Source organism: Tamandua tetradactyla, chromosome 8, assembly GCF_023851605.1.
Source record: "Tamandua tetradactyla isolate mTamTet1 chromosome 8, mTamTet1.pri, whole genome shotgun sequence".
Lineage (NCBI taxonomy): Eukaryota > Metazoa > Chordata > Mammalia > Pilosa > Myrmecophagidae > Tamandua > Tamandua tetradactyla.
Window position 1 is genome coordinate 93,896,181 of NC_135334.1, and position 17,587 is coordinate 93,913,767.

The 17,587-nt window shown below is 35.0% G+C and overlaps 1 protein-coding gene and 1 long non-coding RNA gene across 5 annotated transcripts in view; one reads left to right on the forward strand and one right to left on the reverse strand.

Annotated features, from left to right (window-relative positions):
* The window catches only part of GTF2H1 (general transcription factor IIH subunit 1), a 58,220-nt gene that overhangs the window by 34,676 nt on the left and 5,957 nt on the right, over nt 1-17,587 (forward strand). For all 3 annotated transcript variants that reach the window (XM_077114175.1, XM_077114174.1, XM_077114173.1), the window contains 6 exons: nt 2,432-2,562; nt 2,673-2,760; nt 5,709-5,797; nt 6,238-6,355; nt 9,604-9,694; nt 10,169-10,284. In XM_077114175.1, coding sequence (XP_076970290.1) covers nt 2,432-2,562; nt 2,673-2,760; nt 5,709-5,797; nt 6,238-6,355; nt 9,604-9,694; nt 10,169-10,284 — 633 coding nt within the window. The remainder of the gene's footprint in view (nt 1-2,431; nt 2,563-2,672; nt 2,761-5,708; nt 5,798-6,237; nt 6,356-9,603; nt 9,695-10,168; nt 10,285-17,587) is intronic.
* The window catches only part of LOC143644763 (uncharacterized), a 39,667-nt gene continuing 31,021 nt past the window's right edge, over nt 8,942-17,587 (reverse strand). For both annotated transcript variants that reach the window (XR_013156851.1, XR_013156852.1), the window contains one exon: nt 8,942-10,272. This is a non-coding gene — a long non-coding RNA (uncharacterized LOC143644763). The remainder of the gene's footprint in view (nt 10,273-17,587) is intronic.

Consider the following 17,587-nt stretch of genomic DNA (forward strand, 5'->3'; position numbering starts at 1 on the left):
GCATCTGGGACACATTGGAAGGCCGATGGCTGGTGTCTGCTGGTCCTTCTGTCCTGGGTTTTGTTCCTTTCAGCTTCTGTGGGTGTGTCCTTGTCTCTCATCTTCTCTGTAACTTCTCTCTACGAGCTTCTATTAGTTTCGTCTCTTAGCTTCTGTCTGTGTTTTATCCTCTCCTAAAAGATTCCAGTATAGGGATTAAGACCCACCGGGAATGATGGGTACATCTTAATTGAAATAACCTAGCCAAAAATGTCCTGCCTACAACAGGTCTGCACTCACAGGAATGGATTAAAAGACCATAGCCTTTTTTGGGGTACTTAACAGCCCCAAACTAGCACACCCATCCTCATGAAAGTATTTCTTCCTGCAGTCTTCCCTATCTCAAAATCATTACTATGAACTTAGATGCTCAAAGCCAAAATACCCAGGGGTCTCCTTGATTGCCTCCCTTCTTTCTCCTGCATCCATTTCATTAGAAAGACCTCTACAATACAATTCTGATCTGTCTGCTTCTCTTTACACAGATATATTCTCTCACTTCTAAGCTACCATCTTTGACTTGGTTGCTTGCATTAGCCTCCTAACTGATCTTCCTGTTTCCGCTCTCGTTTGCTGTAATTCGTTCTTCCTTAATAGTAAGAGTTATAATTTAAATAAGGTCATAATACTCCCCTATGTAAAACTCAATGGCTTTTCATTGAATGTAGAATAAAATTCCAACTCCTACAAGGCTCTGCTTGTTCTATCCCCTACCTAATATGTCTATTTCAGTTTAGACCACTTCCATTCATTCATTATGCTCCAGACACAATGGCCTTCTTTCAGTTTGAAGCCAAGCTTTTTCTATCTTGTGGCCTTTGTGCTTGTTCATTCTACCCTCTTTCCCCCTGACTAGTTTCTATTCATATTTTAGACATCTGCTTTTCTACTCGTCACTTCTTCAGAGAGACCTTCCCTATCTAAAATACCTTGCCCCAAGTCCATTCACTCCATTATCTCCTCTTTATTTTCTTCATAACATTGTCATGTTCAAAAAATATCTTGTTTTTTTCTCATTTTCCTTGATAATTGTCAGTCTCCCATCAGTAGAGTGTACTGAGGCACTTTCTTGTTTACGGGCGTATCCCCAGCACTTAGCATATATTTGGTACTCAGTTATATGATGAGTCAAAGCATATGAGTCTTTTTATGATCTTTCTTTTACCCCTTTAGTCTTTTATGTCTCACCAGTCCCTAGCCCACCCTTCATTCCAGCTGTACTGAAATATTTACAGAACCATGACACACACATACAAACCATGACACAGTACTCACTACCTTGCTTCCATACCCTTTCAGTTTCTTCTCCCTGAAATGTTGTCTTCCATGTCTGCCTGGCAAGCATTTGATCATCTTCTGGTGCTACATAAAGCTTTTTTCTAACCCACCTCTCTTTCCCCTAGTAGAATTGACCACTTCCTCTCTCATAGCACCTATAACAATAACAGCAAATACTAGTTTATAATCCACCTTCACATTTCGCTACTCTCTAGGCTTCTATGTGGCGGGATCTTACCAGTTTGTATCTAGGGGGCTAAGCACATAGCATATATTCATAATGTTTCAAAAATACTGTCTCATTGAATTTTCAAGTATCATCCCATTTTATAGGTTTGAAAAAGTTGATTAAATTGCCTAGGCTTGAATGGAAAGAGTGATAATACCAGAATTTGAATCTAAATCTTTCTGACTCATTTTTCCTGTGTTCTATCTATATTTTTTCCCACTGTATCCTATTCCTCCATTTGATACTTTGCCAACTAGGTCAAAATTGCTATTAAGAAAAAAATATGTGCAGAGTTTAAGATGAGGGTGTTTTTGTGATGCTAGAAGGATATTAGTGATGTTTCTTAATTTTTTGTATGTATAATTCCCTTATGGTTGCTTTTCCTCATTAACCATTTTATTTTGAAATAATTTCAAACGTATCAAGATTAGTTACATAAATAATATAAAACCCATATACCCAGATCCACCAGTTTTAACTTTTGCCACATTTGCCTTATCAATCTGTCTACCTGTCCATCTATCAATCCATTTATCTAAGTACAGGAATATTCACTTTGGTAACTACGTTAAGTAAAGCTATCAAGTTCAAGAAATTTAACGTAGATACAAAACTTACAATCTATATTCCAATTTTTTATATACCCCAGTAATGTCTTTGAGACTTTTCTCTTCCATTATTAGATCTCATCCCTGATCCCATATTGCATTTGTCGTTGTCTCTTTAGTTGATCTTTTTTCTTTTTAATGTTTACCTATATAATAATGTTCGTGAGAATTATTAAAAGTTCCTTTATCCAGAAAATTTTAACTAAGAAGGTCTCATAATAGACAAGAAAATCAGAACCTTATTTTGATTTTTAAACTACTAAATTGTTTCTCATAGGGCTATGGCATTTCCTCCGTGCCATCTACTTCCAATTCTACTAAATCCATAAAGGAGAATAGCAATGCTGCCATCATTAAGAGATTTAACCATCACAGTGCTATGGTCCTAGCAGCAGGTCTCAGGAAACAGTTAAGTATAAATTCAAAAACATAGTACATGGGCTTTTCAAGATATCCAGATAGAGTTGTGTTGTTTGGCTTGTGGTTTTTTAACATTAATTTTTTTCCTTTGTTTTAAGAGACGCACAAAATGAGCAAAATGGTGAGCCCAGCAGTATGGATGGGAATTCCAGAGATGCAGACTGCTTTCAACCAGCAGTCAAAAGGGTATGGGTAAAACATTTGGACCATTTAGGTGCCAAATTTCTCAAGACACTGTATATAGCTGCTGGTTGTTTTTGTTTACCCTTGATTATTTTGTATGACCCAGTTCTCCTGACCAATAGCATTTGCATTTAAGTATAGGACTTTTTTATAAAGAGTGCTTCCTAAGCTTTGGTTTGCCAAACAACTTTCCGTGGACTAAAGCATATTAACTGTTTTTATTGGGTTTTTTGTATGTTTGTTTTTACATATATACACAAATTGACGCATTAGTTTGTTTTCTGGGAAAGAATATTAAACAAAGGCAATATGACAGGGGAAAAAATGTGGTGTCATATGATTGAAAAGAAATTGATTTGGCCCTCATGTTGAACTTAGCATTTCAGAACTTGGAAATAACTTCTCTTTATTAAATATTGAAGAAATCATTTGGTGGGGTAACATGGACAGTGTTATCTACTATGTCTTTGTCAAGCCACCCTAGCCCAACTAAGTTTCCCTTCTTCTCCTTTATAAAAGTAAATTATGATACGCATACCAAACTCTGAAATCTGTTCTACAACTAATTATTGTGCTGTGCTTTGCAATTTATTGATTTTTTGTATATATGTAATTTTTCACCAAAAAAAAAGTATTATGATAAAAAATATTCTTTCTAGCCTCCTACATTCTGGAGTAGCTGGAACGAAAAATCTGAGACAATGGTATGGTAGCCCATGACAAACTCTGGAATCTGTCCAACTAATTGTTGAAGAGTACTTTGAAAACTGTTGCTTTTTTCTTTGTTTTGTATATATGTTACATTATACAATAAACAAAGTTTAAAAAAAAGTAAATTATAATAAAAACCTTTTTAGAGGACATTCTATGTATCAAAATGTTCCATGTTTGTTCCCTTTGTCCAACAGAATTCCACTTCAGATGTGTGTGAAGATTTAGATACAATATTTATTATAGTATTATGAGAGAGAAAATGACAAACATCCTAATAGCTGTGTTATATCCAAATAGTGGAGTTTGATGCAGCCATTAACGACTTAAAAAGATTAGTGATATATTGAATCAAAAAGTTCACAGAACACACTTTTACAATGTCACATGTTAAAAAAAAAACTAGTTTATGATTTCTAAAAAAGCCTTTAAAAGAATGTGCTAAATGTTTGTCTTTTTTTAATACCAAAAAACACCAAGCAAATGCAAATATTCCTATTTTGATCATTCCATTCTACATGTATAATCAGTAATTTACAGTAGCATCACATAGTTGCATATTCATCATCATGATCTAAATGGTTGTCTTTTGATAAAGAGATTATAGGAGAGTTTTATACTTTCTCTTTCATGTATTTCATTAATTTAATATTTTTCCATAAGTATATATATTACCTTTAAAATTAAAGCCAATAAAATATTTCTTTTTTGAACCAAAAAAAAGTGAAGCTAAAATGTAAGTTATCAAGAGGTTAAAGAAGAAATCTAAGGAGTGATTGCTTTTCTTTACAACACTGTTGCACCAAGTACCCTTGATTTGTGGTAGAGGAAGAAATGTCAGAAATCATTGTTTCTGTTCATGAATTTTCAGTAGTGGATGCTGTCTCTAGATATTCTTTCAAGTCAGTAGTTGACTGTTATGTACTCTAAAAGGTTGATAGAATGAGAGACAATTTCCCTGCATTTAAAGAGCTTTCAATTAAATATGCAAGTAAAGTGACCTAACTAGATCATACCAGAAGCTTAGGAATCCGGTTATTATGGGAGCTTGGGTAGAGATGTAACTTAGGTGATGCAACTGCAGGGTAGAAATGAACATGACCTATGTGAAAGGCGGTGAAGGCACCAATGCACCTTGAAGTGGGAGGATGAAAGGTATAGAGTTGAAAAAGTGGTAAAAAAAATATAAAAGTAAAGCTGAGTCTAGTTAAGGTAGGCTGATTGATGTGTAACTTGAGGTATCATACTGAAATGGTCAGATTTGTTGCTACACTATAAGGGGACTACTTAACTTAAAATAGGGTGATTTTAAATATTAAGTTTTCAAATTGACCTTTTTTGAAATACATTTAATATCCAAAATATTTTGATCCTAGACAACACTACAGATGAAATTTGACCAGGTGAATTTCATAGCTATAGAGAGGATGAAATAATAGAATTTCTTTTTGCAAATGTTTATGTAGATTTTTTTCTTTTATAATTAATGTATTACTATTATAAAGTTGTAGCAATTTAAATAATTTGTTACTAACACAGATCAAACAAGATTAGTAAAATTGACATAAAGAGTCCAGAAATAAACCTAAATACAGAGGAATTAAGTGTTGTGGTAGAATGATTGGTTAATCATCTAACAAAAAGAAGCTGAAGTTTCCTACCTTACTCCTTGTTCCAAAATAAATTCCAGGTGGATCAAAGATTTAAGCAAAAAATGAAACCACAGAAGTGTAGGCAAAAGAAGTGAACGGGTGAATTTTTTTTTTTTTTAATAATCTAAAACCAAAAAAACACCAAGCTGGAAGAAAAAGTATTTGTAATATGTATAATACTGATTTTTTTAATATTGAAAGAATTTTTACCCCCACAAAAAGTATGCTTAAGTGCACCCAATAGATAAATAGCAGAAACAGTGGAATTTCATTTGGGAAAAAGAACAGTAGGATAAAAAATTGTCAGTAGACTTGGTTAATGCAGAGATGCCACAAACCTTCAGTTGGTACAAAAACCACAGCATCTGGGAAGTGCATTAAAGCTAAGCACAATAAAATGAGATAATGCTGGTACTATGTACATCGTTGTTGAGAGTGTAAATTGGTTCAGTCAGTTGTAGGGCAATCTTCTCTGGGAAGTGAGGTTCATAGTTGGGAGATTTCATTTTATACCCTTCTGTATACTTTTCTCAGTCACGTTCATTACTTGTATAAAGAGAAGTTAATGTACTGTGTTAATAATTATAGGCAAAGTTACAGGAGTCTATTGAATATGAAGACTTGGGAAAAAATAATTCCATAAAAACAATTGCACTGAACCTCAAGAAGTCAGATAGGTAAGTTTGGTCAATATTATTAAATTAACTTGAGGCAGAACAGTTATATAAAACAATTTGGTGCAGAAAATAGTCTTAAAGTATAGCACTCAACGTTTTTAATGTTTGTTACCATAACAATACAGTATTCTCTTGTCTTAACCATTTACTTTGTGCATCTCAGGATTAAATCCTGATCTTTCTGCTTTCCTCTTATTTCCCTTTTCGGAATTAAATTGTTTCATTGAAATCTCTTTAGCTATAGTGTCTTTGTTTTTCTTCTTTTTGGATACATGGGCCAGAAATCAAACCCTCATCTCCTGCATGGTAGGCGAGCATTCTACCACTAAACCTCCCATGCACTATAGTACCTTTTTTTGTTTTGGGGAAACATTCTTTGAAAGGCAAATGTTGAGCACCTTTTCCTTGTAATTAGTAATTTCTTCTATGCTCACTTTCAGGTATTACCATGGTCCAACTCCAATCCAGTCACTACAGTATGCAACAAGTCAGGACATTATTAATTCTTTTCAAAGTATTAGACAAGAAATGGAAGCTTATACACCCAAATTAACTCAGGTAGGTGACTTGAACTAAAGACCAGAATTCTCGTAGTTCCTTCCTCAGTTATGAGCGCAACCAAATTGAACTGTACAACTAAATATTTTAATTGGATTTAAAGATGTATTTTTGCTAAATAGCTTGTTTATTCACAGTTTTAAAAACATGAGGTGAGGATAAATACGTCTTTGGGCATAACCAAGAAGCATATGAAGATAAGGTAATGAAATGTAAGGTTATCAGTTTTGTGACTGCTAATTTTTCCTTCCATTTACTCAGTTTTACCAAGAAAATCTCCCAGATTTCCAATTTCCTTCTGGACATCACTCTCTGAATATCCTGCGTAATCTCAAAACTCAGAATGTATAAAACAGAGCTCCTTATTTCTTCTTTTTTTTTCCCCAGCCTTATTCATAGTTTGTTGATAAGCAACTGAAGTTTTGTCAGTTACTCCTTCAATAATATTTCTTGACTCTGGTGTTTTAGTATAGGCAAAATGCTCCATTTTCCACACTGCTATTACAAGTTAACTTTCTGAAAAATATATGTCTGAACTTATCACTCTACAGCTTAAAAACTTCACTGCCTCCCTATATTGTCATAGAAATCCAAGTGCCTTATTCTGGCATGTAAGACCCTTTACAGTTTGGTCCAGTCTACTTCTCACTTCTCAGCTCCTGCCCTAGTCCCAATCCCTCACTTCCCAGAGCCAAAAATCTCAACTTCAGTGTGACACACTATGCTACCCAGAGTTTTTAAATCATATCATCTCCTTCATGTAACCTATGCTTTTGGTTCTGTGTTCTCTGATTAGAATGGCCTTAGCTCTGTTTCTGCTCCTGGGGTACTATTAAGAATTACTAAAGACTCAGCTCTGTAAAACAGTCCCTATCATGTCCAGGCAAGAGTTAGTTTTTCCTTTTCTCTGTTTTCTTATCCAGTGAGGAGTACATAACTGTATTATAACGTTTATCACATCTTGGGACTTAATTATTTTCACTTTTTATTTTTATAATCTCAGATATACAGAAAGTTGCAGCAGTGCTTTTCCTGACCCATTTTGAAAGTAGGTTACAGATATAATGCATAATGCTCCTTTACCCTAAATATTTCAGGATATATTTCCTAAAAGCAAGACATTTTTATAAATAACAGTATAAGAGAAGCAATAAATTAACATTGACAAAATATTATCAAACCTATAGTAGGTCTTACTCCAAATTTCACCCACTATACCACTCATGTCCTAAACAAACAAACAAACAAAAAGCCTTTTCTTCTTGGTCTAACAGTCAAGCCAGGTTCGTGAGTTACGTTGAATTGTATTGTCTCTAGTCTCCTTTAAAATGGACTCAAACTAATAGATGTTAGTTTTTTGTAGAATGCCCCCTCAATTTTGGGCTTCTCTAATCTTTCCTTGCAGTTAGATTCAGGTTATGAGTTTTTGGCAGGAATACCACAGAAGTGATGTTGCGTCCTCAGTGCAGTATCTCGGGAGGCACGTGGTCTCTGTTTGCCCAGTTTTTCATATCTACTTGCTTTCTCTACTGAAGAGTTACTATTTTCCCTTTTGTAATTAATTATTTTGTAGGGATATAGGTTTGAGACTATGTAAATATCCTATTTGGTGTCAAACTTTTTGGAATTCATTGATGAATCCAGCCTGAAACGGTTATTACTGTGGTGATTGTTACATTGGGTTTTTCTTACACTGTCATCCCTATATCTGTTAGTGTTCTGCTGAAAATAACGTTTTCTTTTTTTATCTTATTTTATTTATATAAGTATAGATTGATGGATTCTTATTCTTTGGGTTTTAAACTGTTGCTATCATTTTTCTTTTTTTAATTAAGGTATTTAAGTAAAGTAAAAATTTAATGCTTTAAGGCTATTCAGTTTTTGGTAAATGTATAGTTTTATAATCACTAACACAATACAATCAAGATAGATAAAATTTCCATCACTCCAGAAAATTTATGCATGCCCCTTTGTTGTCAAACCCTTCCCACACCTCCAGCATTGTATGTTTTGGCCAGTGGGAGCTTCTTCATACTACCTCCTGTGTCTTTGACATGTCCCCATCATTTGTGAACATTTCCTTCCTTTATGGCCACAATAAGATGTTCCAGGCCCATCTTATACTTTTCCTGGTTCAGCCATGGGAGCCTTCTTTTAGTGGTGAAAAGAGAAGTAAAGATCTACGCACTAAGTGTACTCATTGCTTCTAGTGTATTATCCCTCATTGGACAAAGCTAGAAAATATATGAACATTTAGCAATTTGGGATTATTTGACATTTCCTCCCTTGTAGATTGTACTTGTCCAACATGTAGCCCTCAGACCGAAGTAGACCTCCCAGACCTTTAAACTGTGGTAAATCTTAAATATTTTAATATTTTGCCCCTTTTCCTCACCCCCAGAAAAGTTTTTTGATTATTCCAGATACATGAACTGGGTCTGAAAGACCTAATAGGCTATCTGTCTTTACTCTGTATGTACCTGATTGCAGCCAGGTGGTTTGAGCAATCATTGAAGCTGCTGATACATGGCTTTATAAAAGAGACTTAACCAAAGAAAAATAAGAATAATGTGAGTTCCTATGTGCTTTTGGTTGTTGTATGCCATACTCTTACTTTTTTTTTTTTTTTTTACCCAGTTTACACATATAGATTACTGCAAAACCCTATTGGAAAATCTTAGCCACACAACCCTGCACTTGAACTGTACCATAAATGATTTATTGCTCTCCATAACCTCAGTGCCTGATAACTTGTTGGGCACTCATTGGATAGGCCAGGTTATTTTGTCCCTAAATGTTGTTAACTGGTACAATAGGGCAGCTGTCAACCTGTATATACTTCCTTAACTTGAAAATCAAACAACAAATGATAAATTTCTGCCATATTTTTTTTTCACCCAGCTGCCATCAAAGGTACATCTTTAAAACACGTTTAAACTCAATTTTTCTTTGCTGGTAATAGTTTGCAGGTAGATTTACTTGGTGTTTAAATAGGGGCTTACCAGACAAAAAGCCTTTGGGTTTTGAGATATCTGTATTTGCCTGGTATTCGTGGAAGATTTGTAGGTTTCTTTCTACAGGCTTTGTGTTTCTGACCTCACGGAAAATAGTTCATTCTAGTGGATATAACTGAAGCATTTATACAGGAATAAACATTTGTTTATTTGCCATTTTATTATAAAAACGAAGTGTTAAGACGCTAAAAAAGAGGGAAACCAAAAAGGAAGAAATGTTTTTATTTCTTTCAGGTTCTCTCAAGTAGTGCAGCCAGTAGTACCATTGCAGCCCTGTCACCCGGAGGGGCACTTATGCAGGGAGGGACACAGCATGCTATAAACCGTATGTACCACCATCTATTCCTATCCTTTTGCTTAAATAAGCTCTAAAGAGCAAGTTGGGAGGTATACTCATGTTTTGTTGGACTTTCTTTTGAACATTTCTGGGCATTTCTGTTTTGCAAATTTGTTTTTGTACATTCAGATCCTGAAATGTACCTAGACAAGAGCCCAGGTTTCAGAACTGTCTTAATATTACAAAGTGGCACTTTGCTAGTCTCCCTATATCATACTAAAATCTTTCTTTCACTCTTAGAATAAAGGGAAAATTTAAGTTCCTCAAAAATCCCAAGGAATTTTAAAGTCTGTAATCTCTCAGCCACAGAATCAGTAATTTATCTCAGAATAGCATATCCTGGTTTGTCATTGGTAAAGGTTGTGTGTTCAAATTTATTCAATTAATGCTCATTCTTTCCCAGACCATGCACATGTGAAACAGCTTTTATCTTGTGGGCCTCTTCCTTTTGTTCTTTTGCAGAGATGGTGCCAAATGATATTCAGTCTGAATTGAAACACTTGTATGTGGCTGTTGGAGAACTTCTACGGCACTTCTGGTCCTGCTTTCCTGTTAATACACCATTCCTAGAAGAAAAGGTTGGAACCAGTTTCAAACTTAGCTGGCTGCTGTGGTATTGTGACTTAAGTGTTACTTTGAAATTGAAAAGCTTTATTGTATGTTTACCATGTGCCAGGCCTTGGGGTAACTACTTTGCATCCATTGTTTCATTTAAGCCTCACAATAGCCTTATAAAGTAAATACTGATTATACCCACTTAATAGATAGGAAACTGAAATCTAGACTAGTTCTGTAATGTGTTATCACACAACTTGAAACTTGTGTCTACTTCCACACCACTGGGAGTGTGATTGCAGAACAGAGAACAGGCCTCAAACCTGAACAGGCCTCAAATCACATCAGTAGTATTTATTTGGTACATTTTTTAGGGATAATGAAATCCAAAATGAGGATTGACAACAAAAATAGCACTAGCTATTTACATTTTCCCAATGGCCAGTGATATTGAGCATCTCTGATTTTCTTTTATGGTTAGCACAGAGCTAAAATTTAACATCCTAAGTCTATAACAATCTCATTTGCTTTGATGCCAATTTAATTTCAGTAGCATACATACACCATATTCCTATACTCCTCTGTCCCGCCACCTTTATTTAGTTCTTGTCACAATTTACATATTTAAACAAGTCCAAAAACATTGATTTATCATTACTTTTTATGCATTTGCATTTTAGATCCTAAAGTAAGTAAAAAGTGGATTTACAAACCAAAATACAGTAGTACTGACATTTATATTTGCCATGTTATTACCTTTACTAGAGATCTTTATTTCTTCAATCTGTAGTCTAGCCCTTTTCTTTGATCCAAAGTACTTTTAGCATTTCTTGTAGGACTGCTTTAGTAGTGAAGTTGATTCCTAGAGCTTCTTTCCACAATCCTCTAATCGAAATCCAGTAATATTTTTTAAATTAATTTTTTAATGTTTTTAAAAAATGTAGCAACAAACACAAATATTCTTAACATATGATCATTCCATTCTACATATATAATCAGTAATTCACAATATCATCACATAGTTCCATATTCATCATCATGATCATTTCTTAGAAAATTTGCATCAATTCAGAAAAAGAAATAAAAAGACAACAGAAAAAAATTCACACATACCATACCCCTTGCCCCTCCCTTTCATTGATCACTAGCATTTCAATCTATTAAATTTACTTTAGCATTTGTTACCCCTATTATTTATTTTTATGCCGAATGTTTTACTCGTCTGTCGATAAGGTAGATAAAATGAGCATCAGACTCACAATTGTGTTTTCACAATCACAGAGTCACATTGTGAAAGCTGTGTCATTATACAATCACCTTCAAGAAACATGGCTACTGGAACACAGTTCTACATTTTCAGACAGTTCTCTCCAGCCTCTCCATTACATCTTGACTAACAAGGTGATATTTATTTACTGCGTAAGAATAACCTCCAGGATAACCTCTTGACTCTGTTTGGAATCACTCAGCCATTGACACTTTATTTTGTCTCATTTTGCTCTTCCCCCTTTTGGTTGAGATGGTTTTCTCAATCCCTTGATGCTGAGTCTCAGCTCATTTTTGGAAATTTCTGTCCCATGTTGCCAGGAAGGTCCACATCCCTGGGAGTCATGTCCCATGTAGACAGGGGTAGGGTGGTGAGTTTGCTTGTTACGTCGGCTGGAGAGAGAGGCTGCATCTGAGCAACAAAACAGGTTCTCTTGGGGGTGACTTGTAGGCCTAATTTTAAGTAGGCTTGACCTATCCTTTTTGGGGTTAAATTTCATATGAACAAACCCCAAGATTGTGGACTCAGCCTATTGCTTTGGTTGTCCCAACTGCTTGTGAGAATATCAAGAATTCTCCACTTGGGGAAGTTGAATTTTTCCCCTTTCTCACCATTCCCCCAAGGGAACTTTGCAAATACTTTATTACTCAGTGTTCAAATCACTGAGGATTTATTGGGGCATCACTCTGGACAAACCAACAAAATCTTATGCCCTACTCAAGGTTCTATGTATTTATTGTGTTCAATTAAGCTGTCCACATAAGTTTTATTAGGAATTGCACTAGTCAAAATACAAATTTTGTACCAAATAAACATTTTTTGCTTTAGTCTCACACATAACTTAAAAATTTGAAATATTAGTTACCATCTATTTTCAACACCCTGCAGTGATGACATTCCTTTGTTCTTCCTCATGCAAGAACATTTTTTTGATTTTTACATTTAGTCACTATCATTATACACACTCTAGGCATTCCTAGATTATACCATCTACGTCTTTATTCTCTTTCTTTCTTATTTCATTTCTGCTTCCAGCCCTCCTCCCTCTATCATTCTCACATTCAGTTTCATTCATTGTTCTAACATAATTGTATTATTGTTAGGTAGTATTGTGCTATCTATTTCTGAGTTTTAACAGTCAGTCCTGTTGTACAATCTGTATCTCTTCAGCTCCAATTACCCAATATCTTACCCTATTTCTGTCTCCTGATGGTCTCTGTTACCAATGAAATTCTCCAAGTTTATTCACCAATGTAAGTTCATATCAGTGAGACCATACAGTATTTGTCATTTTGTTTCAGGCTAATCTCACTTAGCATAATGTCCTTAAGGTCCATCCATGTTGTTGCATACTTCATAACTTTATTCTGTCTTAATAGCGGCATATTATTCCATCATATGTTTATACCACAGCTTGTTTAGCCACTCGTGTGTTAATGGACATTTTGGCTGTTTCCATCTCTTGGGAATTGTAAATAATGCTGCTGTAAACATTAGTGTGCAAATGTCTGTTTGTGTCCTTGCCCTCGTGTCCTCCGAGTAGATACCTAACAGTGGTATTGCCAGGTCATATGGCGATTCTCTACTTAGCTTCCTGAGGACCTGCCAAACTGCCTTCCACAGGTGTTCTACCATTTGGCATTCTCACCACCAGTTAATAAATTTGCCTCTTTCTCCACATCCTTTCCAGCACTTTTCATTTTCTGTTTTATTGATAATGGCCATTCTGATGGGAGTGAGATGGTATCTCATTGTGGTTTTGATTTGCATTTCCATAATAGCCAAGGAAGTTGAGTATCTTTTCATATGCCTTTTGACCATTTCTATTTCCTCTTCTGAGAAGTGTCTGTTCAAGTCTTTTGCCCATTTTTTAATTGGTTATCTGTCTTTTTGTTGTTGAGTTGAACAATCTCTTTATATATGCTGGATACTAGAACTGTATCTGATATATCATTTCCAAATATTGTCTCCCATTGTGTAGGCTGCCTTTTTACTTTCTTGACAAAGTTTTTTGATGGACAAAAGTGTTTAATTTTGAGGAGTTCCCGTTTATTTCTTTATTTCTTCAATGCTCGTGCTTTGGGTGTAAGGTCTAGAAACCATCTTCCATTATAAGATTTATAAGATATTTCCCTACATTTTCTTCTAACAGTTTTATGGTCTTAGATCTATTGTTTAGGTCTTTGATCCATTTTGAGTTAACTTTTATATAGGGTGTGAGATATGGATCCTTTTTCATTCTTTTGCATGTGGATATCCAGTTCTCTAAGCACCATTTATTGAACAGACTGTTCTGTCCCAGGTAACTTGGCTTGACTGCCTTATCAAAGATCAGTCATCCATAGATGAGAGGGTCTGTATCCGAACACTCTATTCAATTCCATTGGTCAGTATATCTATCTTTATGCCAGTACCATGCTGTTTTGACTACTGTAGCTTGATAATACGCCTTAAAGTCAGGTAGCGTGAGACCTCCGACTTTATTTTCCCTTCTCAGGATAATTTTAGCTATTGGCACCCTTCCCTTCCAGATAAATTTGGTTATTGGCTTTTCCATTTCTGAAAAGTAAGTTTTTGGAATTTTAATTGGTATTGAATTGAATATGTAAATCAATTTAGGTAGAATTGACATCTTAACTATATTTAGTATTCCATCCATGAACATGGTATGCCCTTCCATTTATTTAGATCTTCTGTGATTTCTTTTAACACTTTCTTGTAGTTTTCTTTGTATAGGTCTTTTGTCTCTTTAGTTAAATTTATTCCTAAATACTTAATCTTTTGGTTACAATTGTGAATGGAATTTTTTTCTTCATTTCCCCCTCAGATTGTTCATTATTAGTGTACAGAAACACTACAGATTTTTGAGTGTTGATCTTGTAACCTACCTCTTTGCTGTACTCTTTTATTAGCTCTAGTAGTTTTACAGTGGATTTTTTTGGTTTTTCAACATACAGTATCTGCAAACAGTGAGAGTTTTACTGCTTCCTTTCCAATTTTGATGCCTTGTATTTCTTTTATTTGTTAAATTACTCTGTCTAGAACTTCCAACACAATGTTGAATAACAGTGGTGATAGTGGACATCCTTGTCGTGTTCCTGATCTTAGGGGGAAAGTTTTCATTTTTTCCCCATTGAGTATGATGCTTGCTGTGGGTTTTTCATATATTCCCTTTATCATGTCGAGGAAGTTCCCTTCTATTCCTATCCTTTGAAGTGTTTTCAACAGGAAAGGATGTTGAATTTTGTCAAATGCCTTTTCTGCATCAATCGAGATGATCATGTGATTTTTCTGCTTTGATGATCGTGTGATTTTCCTGCTTTGATTTGTTGATATGGTGCATTACATTAATTGATTTTCTTATGTTGAACCATCCTTGCATACCTGGGGTGAATCCTATTTGGTCATGGTGTATAATTCTTTTAATGTGCTGCTGGATTTGATTTACTAGATTTTGTCGAAGATTTTTGCGTATGTATTCATTAGAGAGATTGGTCTGTAGTTTTCTCTTTTTTTGTAATATCTTTGTCTGGCTTTGGTGTGAAGGTGATGTTGACTTCGTAGAATGAGTTAGGCAGCTTTCCCTCCTCTTCATTTTTTTTTTTTTTGGAAGAGTTTGAGCAGGATTAGTACTAATTCTTTCTCGAATGCTGGTAGAATTCACATGTGAAGCCATCTGGTCCTGCACTTTTCTTTTTGGAGACCTTCTTAATGACTAATTCAGTTTCTTTACTTGTGATTGGTTTGTTGTATTTCTTCTCAAGTCAGTGTTGGTTATTCATGACTTTCGAGGAAGTTGTCCATTTGATCTACATTGTCGAGTTTATTAGCATAAAGTTGTTTGTAGTATCCTCTCATTATTGCTTTTATTTCTGTGGGGTCAGTAGTTATGTCTCCTCTCCATTTCTGATTTTATTTGTTTGCATCCTCTCTCTTCTTTTTGTCAGCCTTGCTAAGGGTCCATGAATCTTACTGATTTTCTCATAGAACCAACTTCTGGTTTTGCTGATTTTCTTGATTGCTTTCATGTTCTCAATTTCATTTATTTCGGCTCTAATCTTCATTATTTGTTTCCTTTTGCTTGCTTTGGGGTTAGTTTGCTGTTCTTTCTCTAGTTCTTCCAAGTGGACAATTAATTCCTTGATTTTTGCTCTTTCTTTTTTTTTCATATAGGTATTTAGGGCAGTTTCCTTCTTAGCACTGCCTTTGCTGCATCCCATAAATTTTGATATGTTGTGTTTTCATTTTCATTTGCCTTGAGGTATTTACTGATTTCTCTTGTAATTTCTTCCTTGACCCACTGGTTGTTTAAGAGTGTGTTGTTGAGCCTCCATATATTTGTGAATTTTCTGGCCCTCTGCCTATTATTGATTTCCAACTTCTTTCCTTTATGATCTAAGAAAGTGTTTTGTATGATTTCAGTCTTTTTAAATTTATTGAGACTTGCTTTGCAACCCAGTATATGGTCGGTCCTTGAGAATGATCCATGAGCACTTGAGAAAAAGGTATATCCTGCTTTTGTGGGGTGTAATGTTCTATAAATGTCTGTTAAGTCTAGCTCATTTATTGTGTTATTCAGATTGTTTCTTTACTGATCCTCTATCTAGATGTTCTGTCCATTGATGAGAGTGGGGAATTGAAGTCTCCAGCTATTATGGTAGATGTGTCTGTTTCTCTTTTCAGCGTTTTCAGTGTTTGCCTCATGTATTTTGGATCATTCTGGCTTGGTACATAAATATTTATGAGTGTTAAGTCTCTTGTTGAATTGCTCCTTTTATCAATACATCATGCCCTTCGTTGTCTCTTTTAACTGTTTTACGTTTGAAGTCTAATTTGTTGGATATTAGTATAGCTACTCCTGTTCTTTTCTGATTGTTATTTGCAGAAATACCTTTTTCTAACCTTTCACTCTCAACCTGTGTTTATCCTTGGGTCTAAGATGTGTTACCTTTAGACAGCATATAGGTGAGTCCTGTTTTTTAATACATTCTGCCAGTCTGTGTCTTTTGGTTGGGGAGTTTAATCCATTAACATTTAGTGTTATTACTGCATGAGTAGTACTTTCTTCTACCATTTTGCCTTTTGGATTTTATATGTCATATCTAATTTTCCTTCTTTTTACCTTTACTCATAGTCTTCCTTTCTACACTCTTCTCCACACCTCTCTCTTCTGTCTTTTCATATCTGTCTCTAGTGCTCCCTTTAGTATTTCATGCAGAGCTGGTCTCCTGGTCACAAATTCTCTCAGTGTTTTTTTGCCTGAGAATATTTTAATTTCCCCCTCATTTTTTAAGGATAGTTTTGCTGGAGATAGAAATCTTGGTTGGCAGTTTCTCTCTTTTAGTGATTTAAATATATTGTCCCACTGACTTCTCACCTCCATGGTTTCTGCTGAGAAATCTATGCATAGTCTTATTGGGATTCCCTTGTATGTGGTGGATTGCTTTTCTCATGCTGCTTCAAGATTCTCTTTCTTTGACATCTGACATTCTGATTAGTAAGTGTCTTGGAGTACGTCTATTTGGATCTATTCTATATGGGGTGTGCTGCACTTCATGGATCTGCAATTTTAAGTTTTTCATAAGAGTTGGGAAGTTTTCAGTGATAATTTCCTTCATTAGTTTTTCTCCTTCTCTTCTCCTTCTGGGACACCCACAACAAGTATATTCGTGTGCTTCATGTTGTCATTCAGTTCCCTGAGTCCCTACTCATATTTTTCCGTTCTTTTCCCTATATTTTCTTTTGCTTGTCGGATTTCAGATGTTCCATCCTCCAGTTCATTAATCCTATCTTCTGCCTCTTGAATTCTGACATTGTAGGTTTCCATTGTTTTTTTTTTTGATCTCTTCTACCGTGCCTTTTATTCCCATAAGTTCTGCAATTTGTTTTTTCAGACATTCAGTTTCTTCTTTTTGTTCATCCCTCTTTCTTTATATCCTCTCTCAACTTATTGATATATGATTCTTGATGAGGTTTTCCATGTCTGTTTAAACATTTTGAATTAATTTTTTCAACTCCTGTATGTCATTTGAATTGTTGGTTTGTTCCTTTGACTGGGC